Source organism: Hyperoodon ampullatus (genome assembly GCF_949752795.1).
Source record: "Hyperoodon ampullatus genome assembly, chromosome: 14".
Classification (NCBI taxonomy): domain Eukaryota; kingdom Metazoa; phylum Chordata; class Mammalia; order Artiodactyla; family Ziphiidae; genus Hyperoodon; species Hyperoodon ampullatus.
The window spans coordinates 594,154-612,419 of NC_136927.1; the positions used below are offsets into that span (position 1 = coordinate 594,154).

The 18,266-nt window shown below is 52.5% G+C and overlaps 1 protein-coding gene and 1 long non-coding RNA gene across 2 annotated transcripts in view; one reads left to right on the forward strand and one right to left on the reverse strand.

The window, feature by feature from the left end:
- Window positions 1-1,882: 1,882 nt before the first annotated feature.
- On the reverse strand, window positions 1,883-3,191 carry LOC307063438. The gene is made up of 3 exons (XR_013811247.1): window positions 3,139-3,191; window positions 2,321-2,546; window positions 1,883-2,074 (listed from the first exon to the last, which is right to left on the reverse strand). It is a non-coding gene; the product is annotated as an uncharacterized lncRNA (long non-coding RNA).
- DNAAF5 (dynein axonemal assembly factor 5) overlaps window positions 2,809-18,266 on the forward strand; it is a 37,069-nt gene continuing 21,611 nt past the window's right edge. Inside the window, exons 1-6 of the mRNA XM_079719592.1 lie at window positions 2,809-3,442; window positions 4,219-4,403; window positions 11,686-11,810; window positions 12,168-12,286; window positions 15,806-16,038; window positions 16,592-16,804. Of these exons, the coding sequence (XP_079575718.1) occupies window positions 2,824-3,442; window positions 4,219-4,403; window positions 11,686-11,810; window positions 12,168-12,286; window positions 15,806-16,038; window positions 16,592-16,804 (1,494 nt within the window). The 5' untranslated portion in view covers window positions 2,809-2,823. The remainder of the gene's footprint in view (window positions 3,443-4,218; window positions 4,404-11,685; window positions 11,811-12,167; window positions 12,287-15,805; window positions 16,039-16,591; window positions 16,805-18,266) is intronic.

The following is an 18,266-nucleotide window of genomic DNA, read 5'->3' on the forward strand; positions in this document are numbered from 1 at the left end:
CCCCTGCATTGGCAGGCAGACTTTCAACCACTGCGCCACCAAGGAAGCCCCATAAATATTTTTAAAAGCATTTTTATGACTGCTTTAAAACCCTTGTCAGATAATTCCAAGATTTATCTTGGTGTTCACGTCAGTTCACTTCTTTTTGTGTTCAAATAATGGTTTTCCTTGGTTCTCAGTATGACCAGTGGTTTTTTACTGTATACTGGATATTTTGGTTATTGTGTTAGAAGAATCCTGATTTTATTCAAATCTTCTATTTCAGGGATTTCCCTGGTAGTCCAGTGGTTAAGACTTCGCCTTCCAATGCAATGGGTGCAGGTTCTATCCCTGGCCAGGGATCTAGGATCCCACATGCCTCGAGGCCAAAACACCAAAATATATTTTTTAAAAAAAAGCAATATTGTAACAAATTCAATAAAAACTTTAAAAAATGGTCCACATAAAAAAAATTAATCTATATCAGCAGAAAGTCGTCCCATTTAGGTTTAGTGTGTGTAAATTCCAGCCTACTTTTATGGCCTGTGGTTCCAATGATAGTTGTTGTTGTTGTTGTTGTTTTTTGCGGTATGTGGGCCTCTCACTGTTGTGGCCTCTCCCGTTGCGGAGCACAGGCTCCGGACGCGCAGGCTCAGCGGCCATGGCTCATGGGCCCAGGCGCTCCGCGGCATGTGGGATCTTCCCGGACCGGGGCATGAACCCGCGTCCCCTGCATCGGCAGGCGGACTCTCAACCACTGCGCCACCAGGGAAGCCCTCAATGATAGTTTTATTTCCCCAGCCCTTGCAATGCCCTTCCTGTCTGCTCCATTCTCCCGGTGCTGCCCCGGCTGTCACTCCATCCCTGTGGGTGCTGCCTGCAGTGTCAGAAGGCATGTGGCCAGGCTGCCTGGTGGTTCAACAAAGACCTCAAGAAATAGCGGAACAGAGAAGCTTACGACTCACAGGTCCTGGAGGAGGTACAGGCACAGTGCCCAGGAGTCAGGACCCGGGGCGCACACCTGTATTAGGTCTACAGGGCTGTGCTTTGGTGTTCCTGGGCTAAGGCTGGATAGGTCAGTTCACACCAGAGGGAGCAGGGTTTTGGTGAGCTTCACAGGGGTTTAATCTGTGGGCCCCACAGGGAGAGAGGTTATCACAAGGGTGTTGGGGGGGTCACATCAGGAACTTCGGTTTACCGGTGACTCTGCGGGCTGTCATCTAGGTCACGCAGTCGAGGGAGGGCTCCTGTCAGTTCAAGGCCCCGCAGGCAGCGGGCCACACAGAACAGATGCCGAGGCAGTGCTTGTGTACCCCGAGAGTGGCCTGTCGGCAGGTCTGGGTTGCAGCCCCCTCTAGCGCCTATTCCAGGAAACTGTAAGCAAAAAAGGGAAACCCCAGGGACCCATCCCATGGCTGTTCCTCCAGTGCTGGAGTCCCCAGTCAGCCCGCCTCCTTTCCAGCTCAGAGCCTTTCCCCATTGTCTGCTGAACTAGCTGCACGGTACTTAGTTGTACTTCGTGGGGAGCAGCCGGGAGAGTGCGTCTGCAGCACCTTCTGGGGCGGGAAGTCCACCACCCCCACTTAAGTGTTCACTCGCTCATCTCAGCCAGAGCACAGCCTTCGCAACGGCCTCATGTGGCGACTGCCTGGCTCCCTGCTAGCCTGTCCTGCAACAGCCAAAGCAGTTTTCTAAAAACACAAACCTTACGTGAAACTCTTCCACCTTAAATCCTCCCTTTCATCCCCCACTGGGACCCAGTGGAGCCACCCAGAGGACCCTGCTCCCCCTGGGCCCCTGGGCTCTAGCCACAGGGCACTTTTCTTCATTTCCCGTAACAGTGTCAGGCCTCCTCCCCGTATTTGTTCCTGGGGCTGCCCAAACAAGTACCATAAACCTGGCAGCTTAAACAACACAAATTTATCTCCCCACTGTTCTGGAATCCAGAAGTCCAAGATCATGGTGTCAGAGGCTGCTTCCTGCGAGAGCCGTTGAGGGAGTGAATCTGTTCCAGGCCGCTCTCCTAAGCTTGCAGATGGCCATGCATGTTCATATCGTTCTCCCTGTGTGCTTGTCTGTCTCCAGTTTCCCCTTTCTGTAAGGACACAGTCATATGGATTAGGCCCCATCCTAATGGCCCCTTCTTAACTTGATGAGTCTGAATGGCCCTACTGCTAAGTAAGGTCATGTTTCGAGGTCCTGGGGGGGGGTCAGGACTCCACTACGTGAACTTTGGGGGGCACAACTGAGCAGTCCCACTCCCACCATAGGCCTTTGTCCATGCTGTCGCCTCCCTCTGCAACGCTTTCACCCCCCCTTCACCTAGTTAACTCTTACTTACCCCTTATATTACGCTAGGGCTGTCACCTCCTCCAGGAAGCCTTCCACTCTACGCCAAATTCCTTGGCCTTCATCCCTCAGGACCACGGTAACTGCACGCTGATTAACGTGTCACCCACTAGACCAAGACCCGAGCCGGAGAGACCAGGTGCCCTCTCCACGTCACCGCATCCGACGGAACTGGTCCGACCCGGGCATGCAGGAGAGGTGAGGGTCACAGTAGCCACCTGGGGACACGAAAGGACACGACCACCACGCCTCAATGAACACAAGTCCGCAGCGGCCATCATATCCGGCTCCAGACGTGCCCAGGACCGCCGGCCTGGCCCGCGTCCCCTCCGCCCTCCGACTCCCCGCCCCGGCCCCGCCCCCCGGCCTTGTCCTGTCAGTGTTCCGAGCTGCCAATAAAGTTACTCTCGGAGCCGACCGGAAAACGCGCCGTAATCCGCGCCGCGACCGTCGTAAAAGCACCGGTCTCCCGTGGTGACTAGCAACGCGGGGAAGATGGCGGCGCTGGTGGCGACCGAGGCCGCGGCGTCCCCGGACCCGGCGGAAGCCGCCCAGACGGCCGAGGCGGCGGAGCTAAGCCGCGTACTGAGCCGCATGCTGCCCGGTCTGGAGGCCGACAGCAAGCTGGGCCGGCGGCGCGCGCTGGAGGCGCTGCAGCGCACCCTGGAGGCGGCGCGGCCCGAGGCGCCCGACGGCGACCCCGCCGCCGCAGCCGCCGCCTTCCAGGGCCCGTGGGCGCGCCTGCTGCTGCCGCGCCTGCTGCGCTGCCTGGCCGACCCGGCCGAGGGCTGCCGCGCGCTGGCCGTGCACCTGCTGGACTTGGGACTGCGGCGAGCCGCGCGGCCCCGTGACGCCCTCCCGCGCCTGCTGCCCGCTCTCGCCGCGCGCCTGTCCGGCCCCGAGCCCGCGCGCCGCCCACCGCCCGAGGCCTGCGAGGAGCTGCGCCTGGCGCTAGTGCAGCTGCTCCACCTGGCCGTACGCCTGACCGGCGCTGCGCTCGCGCCCCACCTGGACGACGCGGTGCGCGTGCTGCGCTGCACGCTGCTTGACCCCTTCGCCGCCGTGCGCCGAGAGAGCTGCGAGTGCGCCGCGGCTCTGGCGCGCGCCACGCCAGGTGCCCTCCCCTTGTCTCCTCCCATGTCGCCCCCTCCCCAAGCCCGCCCCGGTCCGCGCCCTGTTGCACCCGCATCCTGGAGGGCAGTGCCTGCCCGCAGTGGATGCTCGCCGGTTGCCGAGTGAAGCATCTCTCCGTCTCAACGCCGTCCCCTCTGTCCCCCACCCCCCAGTTCTGCGCGCGGGGTCTCTCCTCTGGCTCCCCGCACACTGGGCAGTAGTGGACCAGAGCCTGCCTTGATCTGAGGACCCGAGCGCTGAAAGAACTCGCCCCAAGTATCACTGAAATAGCGACCTTACAGAAGGGTCTCAAGCAGTGGCACAACTGCTAAACCAGAGGGTTCGCTTGGCTGTCACGAAGAACCCCTGGTCGTGACTTCCTGTGAGGCCTTTAGGAAGTGCGGTGGCTTTGCCTGAGGCGGTGCTGATCCAGCTTCCTGCGGTCGTGCTGGGTGTCTGGCTGCAGGCTCATCCAGAGGTGGGGACGCGCAGTGTCTCCCCACTCAGGGTACTCTGGAGTGCCTGTCGCAGCCATCTGCAGCTTCGGGTTCTCCCCTCCCAGCTCTTGTGTTCAGCTGAGATGGGTCCAGCCCCAGCCTTTTCCCTTTGGTCCTCCCAAGCCTCTGGGTCGGAGAGGTGTTGTTTGGGTCACACGCCCAACTCTGCGCCTCTCCTGGTGCTGGGGGTACAAAGCTGTGTGTGGCCAGCCCAAGGGAGCCGGGCCAGGGTTGACGCTCACAGGCTCCCCTGGTGACTGATGGTCTCCCCGTCCCACAGACCACTTCCACATGCAGTCGGAATCCTTGATCGGCCCCCTGATGCAGTCCATCTCCCACCAGCACTGGAAGGTGCGGGTGGCCGTCATCGAGGCCACGGGCACGGTGATCGAGTTTGGCAGCGGGAAGTCAGTGGACGACGTCCTTCCTCACTTTGCTCAGCGGCTCTTCGATGGCGTCCCCCAGGTAACCAGAGCTTCTCCTCTAGGCAGTCCCTTTTCTCCACCAGAAGTGTGCCAGTGTGCTATTTGTCACTCCCTCACTTTTGTCTTTTTTTAAAGACACTACATGTGACGTTAAAGGTCCTTCCATCATTCACGGTCACAGGTGTTCCTGTTTCACGTCTTTGAGAAGCTGGGGGAGACCTGAGTTGTCTTAATATATTTGTTATTCTAAATTCTAAGGAATGGGGAATAGGACTGCTTCCTTTTAGGAAGAAACTCTAAACTGAGTATTTCCACGGTTTGCAGAAGCATCTGTACATCCTCCTCCATCAAGGTGATTTAATCGAAAAGCCGCAGAGGTTGGCGAATGAGCCTGGGAGGAGGATGGAGCCAGGGTTGGTGTGTTGGGGTAATTCCTGCCATTGGCTTTGGGGCCTGAGGAGAGACAGACAGACAAGACAGGCAGGCAGGTGGAGGTGAGAGAACCGGCTCTTTTGTTGGCAGAAGCCAGCTCAGAGGGCGTGTCGTGGATTTGAAGCCGTGGGGAGCAGAGTGAAGGCTGTGAGGGCAGGCTCTCTCCCAAAGGGAGGATGGGGTGAAGGGCTCCGGTCCCTTGGGGTGGGAGGAGCAGTGGTTGCCGGTGGGGGACTTGCAGGGTGGTCGGCACGTGGCCCCTGTGGCCCCGACAGCAGAAGTGCCAGCCTCCTCGTGTCCTGTCCATCCATACATTAAATATCATCTCATTCCTTCCCACGGAAGTCCTCCACGTCTGAGGCTTGGGGCTGGTGTAAGGTACGCAGGGCCCCCAGCTGGAGCTGGCCTCCCACTCCAGGCCTGGGTCTGGCCCCAGGCTGCTCGCAGCAACCCATCCTGCCTCCAACCACAGGTTCTTGATTTGTTTCTTCTTTTTTTTTATTGGCCTATAGTTGATTCACAACGTTGTGTTAATTTCTGTTGTGCAGCAAAGTGATTCAGTTAGACATATATGTACATTGCCTTTTAGACTCTGGATCCATTATGGTTTATCACAGGATGTTGAATATAGTTCCCTGTGCTCTACAGTAGGACCTTGTTGTTTACCCATTCTATATATACTAGTTCGCATCTGCTAATCCCAAACTCCCACTCCATCCCTCTCCCACCCTCCTCCGCCTTGGCAACCACAAGTGTTCTCTATGTCTATGAGTCTATTTCTGTTTCATAGATAGGTTCGTGTCGTATTTTAGATTCCACATATAAGTGATATCATATGGTATTTGTCTTTCTCTGACTTACTTCACTTAGTATGACAATCTCTAGGTCCATCTATGTTGCTGCAAGTGGCATTATTTCATTCTTTTTTATGGCTGAGTAATATTCCACTGTATATATATATACCACATTTTCTTTATCCATTCATCTGTCCATGGACATTTAGGTTGTTTCCATGTCTTGGCTATAGTAAATAGTGCTGCTGTGAACATAGGGGTGCATGAATCTTTTCGAATTATGGCTTTCTCTGGATATGTGCCCAGGAGTGGGATTGCTGGATCATATGTTAGCTATAGCTTTAGTTTTTTGAGGAACCTCCATACTGGTGGCTGCACCAACTTACATTCCCACCAACAGTGTAGGAGGGTTCCCTTTTCTCCACACTCTCCAGCATTGGTTATTTGTAGACTTTTTAATGATGGCCATTCTGACCTGTGTAAGGTGATACCTCATTGTAGTTTTGATTTGCATTTCTCGAATAATTACCAATGTTGAGCATCTTTTCATGTGCCTGTTGACCATCTGTATGTCTTCTTTAAAGAAATGTCTGTTTAGGTCTTCTGCCCATTTTTCGATTGGGTTGTTTGTTTTTTTGTTGTTGAGTTGTATGAGCTGTTTGTATATTTTGGGAATTAATCCCTCGGTCACATCATTGGCAAATATTTTCTCCCAGTCCGTAAGTCATCTTTTCATTTTGTTTATGGTTTCCATGGCTGTACAAAAGATTGTGAGTTTGATTCGCTCTCATTTGTTTATTTTTGCTTTTATTTCTATTGCTTTGGAGACTGACCCTTGGTATGATTTATGTCAGAGAATGTTTTGCTTATGTTCTTTTCTAGGAGTTTTATGGTGTCATGTCTTATGTTTAAGTTTTTAAGCCATTTTGAGTTTATTTTTGTGTATAGTGAGAGGGTGTGTTCTAACTTCATTGATTTACATGCACCTGTCCAACTGTCCCAACACCACTTGCTGAAGAGACCGTCTTTTCCCCATTGTGTATTCTTGCCTCCTTTGTCAAAGATTAATTGTCCATAGTTGTGTGGGTTTATTTCTGGGCTCTCTAGTCCATTGATCCATATGTTTGTTTTTGTGCCAATACCATGCTGTTTTTTTTTTTTAAATAGATTTATTTATTTTTGGTTGCGTTGGGTCTTCGTTGCTGCACACGGGCTTTCTCTAGTTGCGGCGAGCAAGGGTTGCTGTTTGTGGCGGTGCACAGACTTCTCATTGCGGTGGCTTCTTGTGGCGCATGGGCTTAGTTGCTCTGCGGCATGTGGGATCTTCCCAGACCAGGGCTCGAACCTGTGTCCCCCGCATTGGCAGGCTGATTCTTAACCACTGCACCACCAGGGAAGCCCCTACCATGCTCTTTTGATTACTGTGGCGTTATAGTATTGTCTGAAGTCTGGCAGGGTTATGCCTTCTGCTTTGTTCTTTTTCCTCAGGTTTGCCTTGGCAATTCTGGATCTTTTATGATTCCATGTAAATTTTAGGATTATTTGTTCTCACTCTATGAAAAATGTCATGGGTAATTTGATAGGTATCACATTAAATCTGTAGATTTCTTTATGTTTTATAGCTTTCAGCACATAAGTCTTTTACCTCCTTGGTCAGGTTTATGCCTAAGTATTTTAATTTTTTGGTTGCAATTTTTAAAAGATTTTTTTGTTTTAATTTCCTTATGATGTTTCATTGTTACTGTAAAGAAATGCAACCAATTTCTGTATGTTAATCTTGTATCCTGCTACTTTGCTGAATTTGTTCGTCAGTTCTAGTAGTTTTTGTGTGGAGTCTTTATGGTTTTCTAAATATAGTATGTCATCTGCATATAGTGAGAATTTTACCTCTTCTCTTCCAACTTGGATACCTTTTATTCTTTTTTCTTATTTGATTGCTGTGGCTAGGACTTCCAATATATGTTGAATAGAAGTGGTGAGAGTGGGCATCCCTGTCTTGTTCCAGATTTTAGGAGGAAGACTTTCAGCTTTTCACCGTTGAGTACTGTGTTGGCTGTGGGTTTGTCACAAATAGCTTTTATTATGTTGAGATATGTTACTTCTATACCCACTTTGGTAAGAGTTTTTATCATGAATGGATGTTGAATTTTATCAAATGTTTTTTCTGCATCTATTGAGATGAGCATGTAGTTTTTGTCTTTTGTTGATGTGGTGTTTCACATTGATTGATTTGCATATGTTGAACCATCCTTGTGACCCTGGGATGAGTACATCTTGGTCGTGGTGTATGATCTTTTTTATGCGTTCTTGGATTGGGTTGCTAATGTTTGGTTGAGAATTTTTGCATCTATATTCATCGATGATATTGGCCTGTAATTTTCTTTTTTGGTGGTGTCTTTGTCTGTTTCTGGTATCAGGGTGATGATGGCTTCATAGAATGTCTTTGGGAGTGTTCCCTCCTTTTCAGTCTTTTGGAAGAGTTTGAGGAGGATAGGTGTACATTCTTTGTATGCTTGGTAGAATTCCTCAGTGAAACCATTCAGTCCTGGATTTTTGTTTGCAGGGAGTTTTTGTTTTGTTTTTGTTTGTTTGTTTTTTGCCACACCATGCAGCTTGTGGGATCTTAGTTCCCCAAGAAGGGATTGAACCTGGGCCCTGGCAGTGAAAGCGCCAAGTCCTAACCACTGGACCGCCAGGGAATTCCCTGCAAAGAGCTTTTTTTTTTTTAATTAATTAATTTATTTATGGCTGTGTTGGGTCTTCGTTTCTGTGTGAGGGCTTTCTCTAGTTTTGGCAGACGGGGGCCAGTCTTCATTGCGGTACGCAGGCCTCTCACTATCGCGACCTCTCTTGTTGCGGAGCACAGGCTCCAGACGCACAGGCTCAGTAATTGTGGCTCACGGGCCCAGTTGCTCCACAGCATGTGGGATCTTCCCAGACCAGGGCTCAAACCCGTGTCCCCCGCATTGGCAGGCAGATTCTCAACCACTGCGCCACCAGGGAAGCCCAGGGAGCTTTTTTATTACAGATTCTACTTAACTTCTAGTAATCGGTCTGTTTAAGTTTTCTATTTCTTCTTGTTTCAATTTTGGTGAGCTGTATGTTTCTAGATACTTGTCCATTTCTTCTAGGTTGTCAAATTTGTTGACATATAATTGTTCATAGTATTCTCTTATGGTCTTTTGTATTTCTGCAGTATCGGTTGTTATTTTTCCTTTTTCATTTCTTATTTTATTTATTTGGGACCTCTCTCTTTTCTTCTTGGTGAGCCTAGCCAGAGGTTTAATGATTTCCTTTTATATTATGCTTGTGTTCTCTTCTTTTGGGGTTTTGTGAATCTGTTGTATGTTTTTGATTTGTGGTTACCCTGTTTTTCAAGTATGTTAACCCATAATTATATCTACTTGCTTTAGACTGATAGTCATTATGGGCTCAAACACATTCTGAAAGAAAAAACAATCTACAATTTTCTTCCTCTTCTCCCCCACACTTTATGATTTTGATGTCCTCTTCTACATCTTCATAGTTACCCTTTTGTCATTCATTGTGGTTATTGTTGCTGTCACAAAAATTGTTTTCATTTTTTTTTAACCTGTATACTGGTTTATTTAAGTGATTTACTTTCCAATTGTGATTTTTCTCTTTCCTATAGCTTCTCGCTTCTTTTCTATCTAGAGAAGACTTTTCAATATTTCTTTTAGGATAGGTTTAGTATTGCTGTATTCTTCTAGTTTTTGCTTGTCTGAGAAATTCTTTTTCTCTCCTTCTATTCTAAATGGTAATCTTGCTGAGTAGAGTATCCTAGGTTGCAGATTTTTCCCTTTCAAGACTTTGAATATATCTTGCCACTCCTTTCTGGCCTGCAACATTTCTGTAGAGAAATCAGCTGATCGTCTTATGGGGGCTCCCTTATAATTAACTCTTTATTTTGATTTGTTTCATTTTTTAAAACAGCTTTATCAAGCCATAATTTACATACCATACAATTCCCTCGCTTAAAGTGTTCAATGTTTTTGATATATTACATCATTAATTTTAAAATTTTTCGTAAAATGTTTCTAACAAAATTTGCCATTTTAGCCATTTTTAAGTGCACAGTTCAGTGGCATTAAGTACATTCACAGTGTTGTGCAACCATCACCACCATCCAAAAGTTTTTTTATCATCACGAACAGAAACTCTGTGACCATTAAGCAATTACTCCCCGTCCCCCCCAGCCCCCTGATGACCTCTAATCTTTCTGTCTCTCTGGATTTGACAATTCTAGCTGTTTCATGTAAGTGGAATCAGGATGGGGTCTATTGTGACTGGCCTCTCTCACCCAGCATCATGTTGGCGAGGTCCACCCGTCTGTGGCAGGTGTCAGTGCTTTGCTCCTTTTAAGGCTGAATAATATCCACCGTGTGGACAGACCACATTGTGTTCCTCTGTTCATCCATCCACGGACTCTTGGGTTGTTTCCACCTTTTAGCTGTAGTGACTAGAGATGCTGAGGACGATGGTGTGCAGGGATCTGTTTGAGTCCTGCTTCACTTCTTTCGGGTAAGCACTCAGGAGTGGAATTGCTGTGTCCGTCCTACAGTAACATGTGTGTAGCTTGTTGAAGTCACCAAAGTGTTTTCCATGTGGCTGCACTGCTTTGCATTCCTACCAGCAATGTACAAGGGATCCAGTTCCTCTGCATCCATGAGTTGGTATCTCCCTGTGGTTTTGACTTGCATTTCCCTGAGGATTAGTGATTAGTGATGTTAAGCACCTTTCTCTGTGCTGGTCACAGTTACTTTATACCATGAAACATTGAACTTGCACGAGTCAGGACAGTTTTGCTAGTGTGTGTGCAGACAGCCAGAATGGCTCCAGGTGCCTATTCTATTACACAGGAAGATTAGGGGCTCTGATCACTTACCCAGGAAGTGATAAGAGGCCTATCCCTCCCTACTTTCTCAGCAGGGGACCCAGAGGGATGGCCTCGCTTTTCCCTCGGGAGCCTGGTCACTTGAGGTCTGCAGGACATGTCCAAGGAGGTGGGAAGGGGTGGTGTCCGGGTGCAGCAGGGCTGTCACAGCTTCCTCCAGGCCCAGAAAGGCCCCGCCCCCCTGAGTGCACCATCCAGGTGAGAGCACCCGGCTCAGGTTGAGTCACTGCCCATAAACAGGCACATGCCCTCGGTTGCCCCAGGCTCGCCCTGACCGTCGGGCACTCCCTCTGCACATTGCTCGTCTCTGATTGTGGGTGTTTCATCTAGAAGACGGAGTTCTGTGTGCTTTGTGTAGTTGGGATAAAGCACTGACCCTGTTGTTGAGGCTCCAAGGATGTGACCGTATAGGTGTTTGTCTGGGAGCCTGCCTGGGAACAGCCCCACCTGCCCCGCTGCTGGCGCCCACAGGCGATCAGCTCAGGCCCTTGGGCACTTGTGCGCACCTGCCCTGGGCCAGAACCCTGGTGGAATGGGAGAGTGAGAAGGTCTGGTTGGCCCGCAGCCCCTCACTGGCGCTCAGGAATGACAGAGGGGGCCACGGGGAGGGGGGTAGATGGAAGGTGAGTTCCAGTGACGTAGAGGAGAACCTGAAGCCGAGGCAAGGCGGCTGTTCCTCGTCCAGTGCTGGCTACTTCGGGAGCCCACGGGGTGTGATGTAACCCGAGCCCCCATGGGTGGGATCCTGCCCGACTAAACTGGAACAGGCATCGGAATCCTTGGGTCCAATCAGAACATGATAAAAACAGAGGCCTGTTGCTGCTCCCTGGGTCACATGCGACATGAAGCTCACCTCTTCCCTGCGGTGGGTGAGGTGGGTAGAGGCACGCACGTCACCTTCTTGGACATAGGCGGCTGGTGCCCAGCCCAGCCAGGAGGTTCCCACACAGGAGGCCGCAAACGTGCCACAGGGCTGAGGCGGGGCTGCGGGACCTGCTGTGGCCAGTGGAGGGTCCGGCCTGAGCCCGGAGGACAGGGGTCGAAGCAGCGAGACCTAGGGTGTTAGCGTCTCGTTCAAGGCCCGAGATGGGGATGCAGAGCTGCCAGAGCACCTGAGCGGGCTCCGGGGCCCCTGTGTGACCGCACGCGCGTGAAGGCCGCTCACCGTCCTCTGCCTGCAGGTGCGCCAGGCGGTGGTGCGCGTGGTCGGGGGCTGGCTGCTGCGCCTGCGGGACCGCTACTCGTTCTTGCACAGGCTCATCCCGCTTCTGCTGAGCGGCCTCGATGACGAGATCCCCGAGATCGCGTAAGTGGCAGCGTGGTGGACGGGCCGAGGTTCTGGGTGCCAGGGCAAGCACGTCCCGCCCCAGAGCCGCCGTGCCGTGCGCCTCCCTCCTGCTCGCCTCACCAGGCTCTGGCTTTTCCTAAGTTGTTGTTTACGGCGGTGGTTGTTTCCTTTGGTCCAGAGTCTTGCGGGAGCCACCGTGTCCCCGCATCCTGCGTGCTGGGAGGCCATGGGGCTTTGACAGTACAGTTTTGCATCTTTAGCACTTTGCTCGGGTTAGTGATGGAGGCACGGCAGACTCGCTGGTGAGCTCCCTCGGGCAGAGACCCGGCCTCCTCCCTGAGAGTGCCACCTGACCCAGGTCTGTGTTGTGTTCAGGTGCGGGGCGGCCGGCCTCTGGGAGCAGGTCGGGCTGCAGTGGCAGATGGAGAACGAGGAGGACCTCAAGGACAAGCTGGACTTCGCTGGCCCACCCCCCGCACACCATCCCTCGCCAGGTGAGCGCGGCCAGCCCAGGCCAGTGGTGTGGCAGGGCGTGTCCCGGAGGTACAGTGGGAAGGGCCTCCCTCGCGGTCCTGGGCAGGCCTCCCTGGGTACATGAGGGCGCGGCCAGCCGAGGAGCGTGAGCCTGATGGGGAAATGTTGGAAGTAGGTGGTGCTTTGTCACCTCACAAAGCTGTTTTGTGAGCTTCACCTGAAGAAGCAAACACACAGGGAGCCGGTGAGGCACAGTCCTTGTGTTCCGGGTGATGCTACCCTCAGAGCAGAGCCTCCCGTTGCTGGACCTCCCGTCCTGCCCCTCGTCGTGGTCTCTTCCAGACCGTGAGCACCCGCGGGCGCGTGTGTGTGTGCGGGCACGCCATGTGTTCCCTTAGCTCTTGAGTCAGATCCGGGCTGCATTTCCAAGGAAGCCCCCTGCCCGCTGGGCTGCGGCCCTCCTCCTTGCCCCTCAACCCCACACGTGTCTAGTTTCTTCTGCTCTGGAAACACTTTCTGTCTAGGAACGAAGTCCTTTCTGCTGAACTTGATCGGACGCCTGTATCGCTGCAGTCTGTCTGCAGGTGTCTTCTTACAGTGGGGCGATGGTGGAGTGCCGCTGGCAGGGACACAGCCTGGTAAACATGCACCAGGTCAGACGGGCAGCACCGTGGGAGGGACCGGGCCTGGGGCCCGCAGGCCCCTCCAGCCCTGGTCAGGTGAAGTCAGGCTCGGCGGCCGCCCTGGAGGGGACGCCTTGCCCGAAGGGCAGCGTGAAGACAGCTGCTCAGGCCTCGGTGCACCCGCTGCTGTTCACTGTGAGGCCCAGGAGGCGGCTCCTCTCCCGTACCTGGGAGGCCTGTGGTTTTTTTTTTTTGGTCCACATGTTTATTCATGCAGCTTCACCTCCCACACCGCACAACTGCTATAAGGGGAAATCATGCATGTTTTGGAAAAGGTACAAAAATTAGTTGCCACCAGGGTTTTTTCTGATTTAGTAAAGTTTGAGACTGCACCATCTTTTTTTTTTTTTTTTTGCGGTATGCGGGCCTTTTACTGTTGTGGCCTCTCCCGTTGCGGAACACAGGCTCCGGACGCGCAGGCTCAGCGGCCATGGCTCCCGGGCCCAGCCGCTGTGGGATCCTCCCGGACCGGGGCACGAACCTGCGTCCCCTGCATCGGCAGGCAGACTCTCAACCACTGCGCCACCAGGGAAGCCCAGTGCACCATCTTTTAAATTATCATGTCTGCCGTGTCAAGTACAGGAAGGGAGGCTTCAGAGCCATCTTCAGAGCGAGGCGCGCATCTCTGGAAATGCCTCTCAGGCCGTGTGCCCGCCTGTCAGTGGACCACTCCCCAGACGGTCCTAACCTGTCCCCTTATCCCACAAACTTTCCACAAGGGACATGTTATCAGGAAGAAAAGGGCATTTATTTTGCTTTTTGTTTTTTACAAAATTATAACAAGCTCACTTAAACAGCCAACAGCATCTGAAACATTTAGAACTAATTCTCTCATATACCATAAAAAGAGAAAAGTAACAGTAACAGAAATTCAAAGTGAGGCCTCATGGTACAAGCTGTTCTTTTTACTAAAACACGCTTTAAACTTTGACATGTCACGGTCTCATTTCTATCTCTAGAGTTGTTTTGAGTCTTTAAGGTCAAAACCTTGTAATCAAAATCCTCGAAGGCTTTTTTATAGAAATTGAGAAACTTATCCTGAAATTCAAAAGGAAACGTAAAGGACCTAGCACAGCCAAAACTTTGAAGATGAAGGCCCAGGTTGAAAGATGAGTACTTCTGGTTTCAAGACATAAAAACACAGTAATCAAGATGGTGAGGTTATGAACATAAAAACAGACCGACATGGACTTCCCTGGTGGCGCAGTGGTTAAGAATCTGCCTGCCAATGCAGGGGACACCGGTTCGATCCCTGGTCTAGGAAGATCCCACATGCCGCGGAGCAGCTAAGCCCGTGCGCCACAAGTACTGAGCCTGCGCTCTGGAGCCCGTGAGCCACAGCTACTGAATCCCACGTGCCTAGAGCCCATGTTCCGCAACAAGAGAAGCCACTGCAATGAGAAGCCCATGCACCGCAACGAAGAGTAGCCCCCACTCGCCACAACTAGAGAAAGCCTGCGTGCAGCAACAAAGACCCAACGCAGCCAAAAATAAATTAAAAAAATAAAAAATCAGACCGACAGACCAGTGGGACAGAGCAGAGTCCAGAAACAGACACAGGCGTGTGGACTCTGAATGTGGGCAAGTTGCAAGGACAACTCAGGGGAGAAAAGACGTCTCAGCAATGCCGCTGGAATCACTGGATGTGCAAAAAAAGTGGGCTTGGATCCAACCCTCCTGATAAACAAAAATTAACCCCATATGCCACGTGGATCTAAGGGTACAACCTAAATACACTCCACAAAAGAATGACTGATAAATTGCTTTTCATCAAAATGAAAACTTCTGCTCTTTAAAAGACATTAAGAGAATGAAACGACAGGGCACAGACTGAGATGTTTGCAAATTGTTGATGTAAGGATTTGTGTCCAGAGCACAGAGAGAACTCTCAATATCAAGAACACAATCCAGTTGTTTTAGTGGCAAAAAAAGTTTGAAAAGACACTTCACTGAAGACACACAGATGTCAAACAAGCCCACGAGACAGTGCTCCAGGTCGCTGCTCGTGAGGAGAATGCACATTAAAGCCGCAGGGGATCCCCCCCTCTGCCTGGAGGCTTGACCTGAGACTGCCTGTGCCAGGTGTGGTGCAGACGTGGAGGAGCTTCAGGCCTCGTGCACGGCTGGGGAGGGCAGATAGCAGTGCAGCAGCGTTGGAAAACCGCTCGGCCATTTCTTAATCAGTATAGTGCCACCTTCCATGTGCTTAGCCGTGGCACTCCAGGGCGCCCACCCGAGAGAAGTCTCGTCGGCGACAGCCCACGGCGGAACCGCTCAGACATCCGTCAGCAGGTGGACAGACAGACTGTGGTCTGTCCGTGTGCTGGAACACCGCTCAGCAGTGAGCAGGGGCCGGCGCCCCCCACCACTTGCTGGGCCTCGGAGTGGAGGAAGCCAGGCAGAGAGGAGCGTGTGCTGCGCAGCTGCACTCACAGAAAATCTAGAAATTGCGGCTCCCCGTAGTGACAGGAAGCCAACCGGGGCTGCCCCGGGGGAGGGGAGGGCGGGGGGCATCGTCGGGAGCACAGGGACCTTCTGGGTGACAGGTGCGCGTTATCTTGATGGCCGTGATGGTTCACAGTGGTGTCCACTTGTCAGAACTTACAGGGTTGTGCCCTTCGAGCATGTAGTTTACTGGGTGTCACACCTCAGGATCGCTATAGAAACTTAAAGTAAATTATGACACTTTGTGGCTTCATTTCTGTCTTCAGAGTTGGTTTGAGTTTTTTAAGACCTCAAAATAAAACCCGTAGGTGCGCCTTAAATGAGGGATGTGTAGTAAGTGACTTTGCACACGAATCGTTGAGATCTTGTTTGTGAATTTCACGGGTTCCCATCCATCTTTATGACCCACAGGGAGCCGCCCGGGGCTGGGCTGCCGGGAGCTGGTCTTCAGAAACCTCTCCAAGATCCTTCCCGCCATCTGTCATGACATCACCGACTGGGTGGTGGGGACCAGGGTGAAGTCGGCGCAGCTGCTGGCGGTACTGCTGCTGCACGCGGAAGGCCACATCACGCAGCACTTGGAGCCCGTCCTGCGCACCCTGCTCTGTGCCTGCGCCGACGAGGAGAAGGCCGTGGTCCGCAGCGTGAGTGGCATTCCGCTGTCCTTGGGCTGCATGCACCCTTCCTAGTTCTGCAGTCTGTGAACCTGGACACATATCAGCAGTCACGCAGTCGCCCCTGTGTGAAAGTGTAGATGTTTCTGTGGCCCCCGGGCTTTCCCCGGCCTTCTGCATCCAGCCTGCGTGCCCATAAAAAATGGCGTTTAATGGTTCTCTTTAAGCGTGTGCAGGTGAGCGGCCCTGTGTGTGAAGGTAAACACTTCCTCCACCCGCAGGCCACTGCAGTGGTCACTGCTCGGACAGACGTGCAGAGCCGCCCCCATGAGTCCAGCTCAGGCAGCCGGGCCTCAGAGAGGACGCTCTGACAGCCCTGCCCCCGCCGAACGGCATGAACTCCTTCCCTTGGCACTTCTGAGCTCAGGAGGGGACTCACCAGTTTTCGTAGGCGTTTGAGCACATGTTAGGAAGAGATGGGCCAGCAGGGCTGCTTCTGGCAGGTGAAAGCAGGCACGGCAGGCGCACAGCAGCGAGGGGCTGAGAGGGGCGGCAGCCTCAGGCCTCCTCCGTCTGCCCTCAGTGCACGAGATCCGCGGAGCTGATCGGGACCTTCGTCAGCCCGGAGGTGTTTCTGAAGTTGATCTTGTCGCCCCTGAGGAAGTCTCCCTCCCCCTCCAGCCTCCTGGTCCTTGCATCCGTCATCCGAGGCTGCCCGAGGGAGGCGCTCCGGCCACACGTGAAGGTCCTCGCCGTGGAGCTGGCCCACGCTCACATCTGCCAAGGGTCTGAAAATGTAAGTGTGCGCGGGAGAGGGTGGGGCTGGGGGGATCGTGGAGTCCACCCACCTCCATGGTGACTCAGTCCCCTGTGGGACCACCCACACGTAGCAGTCGTCAGTCCCACAGGCCTCTCGGGGACATCTGACCGACGTGGTAGCTGGGGTGCAGCACTGATGTTCTCCTGTTTGGAGCCATGTGCCTCCTGGCCCGTTCTTCTCCATCCACCATGGTGGCCGTTTAAAGTAAAATGAAACAGTGCAAAGGCAGTTCCTCAGTCACGCTGGCCGCATTTCGAGTGCCCAATAGCCCTGTGTGGCCAGCGGCTGCAGCACTGGACAGTGTAGGATAGAGCACGTCCATCATCGAGGACAGTTCTGCTTTAAGGATGGCACTGCTGGGCTTCCCTGGTGGCGCAGTGGTTGAGAGTCCGCCTGCCGATGCAGGGGACACGGGTTCGTGCCCCCGTCCGGGAAGATCCCACATGCCGCGGAGTAGCTGGGCCCGTGAGCCATGGCCGCTGAGCCTGCGGGTCCGGAGCCTGTGCTCCGCAACGGGAGAGGCCACAACAGTGAGAGGCCTGCGTACCGCCAAAAAAAAAAAAAAAAAAAAAAAAAGGATGGCACTGCTGTGGGTGGTCTTGGATGGAGACCCCCCCTACCCCCACCCCACCCCACCCCCAGAGAACCTGTGAGTCCACACGCCCCGTCTGTTGGTCCACGTCGGACGCGGTGTCTCCATGGTGAGCTTATTCTTACCCCCATCACTTGGCTTGTAACGGGGCTTCCAACAGGCAAGCTGATTTGGCAGCCGTTATTGGGAGCTCTGCTTGGTGGTTACAGATTTGTTTTGTCTTAAATCGAGCAGTAAATCCATTACATCTGAAGCTGGAACAATGTAGGTAGTTAGGTTTAGTCATTTGGAATAATTTACAATTGTTTGCTGTTGAAGGAAAAATAATGACCTTGTTTTTGAGTGGCTGTGATGGGCTTAAACCCTGAGTCTTTGCATTGGACAGTGACCCTCCCACCTCTGTAGAGCAACGAGAGTTTGCCTTGCCAGGCGTCTGACCCACGCACTGCAGGCCCCCTGGGCCACGGGAAGCTGGCCCCGCACAGCTGACACTTGACAGTGGCTGCCATGGCCACAGAGCTGGACCACAGGGGTGCCCAGGTACCGCTCAGCCGCCGGGAGATGCACTACCACGCCTGCATCTGGCCTTGACTCTGACATACGTTCACAGTCGTGTGGGAACCATCTTAATAAGCCTATAAGGCAGCTTCTGAAACACAGATGGGGGGGTTGGAGCAGAGGTCTTGGAGTGGGGACGTTCGTGGGCTTTTTCACCTGCTCCTGGTGTCTTCAGCCGTATTTCAACTTTTCCCAAAACCCATTTTTAAGATAAACTATGATTATCTAAAAATGCGGAAAAAAAGTTCCACATTTTTGCTCAACTGGTTCCAACGAGGATTTTCATTC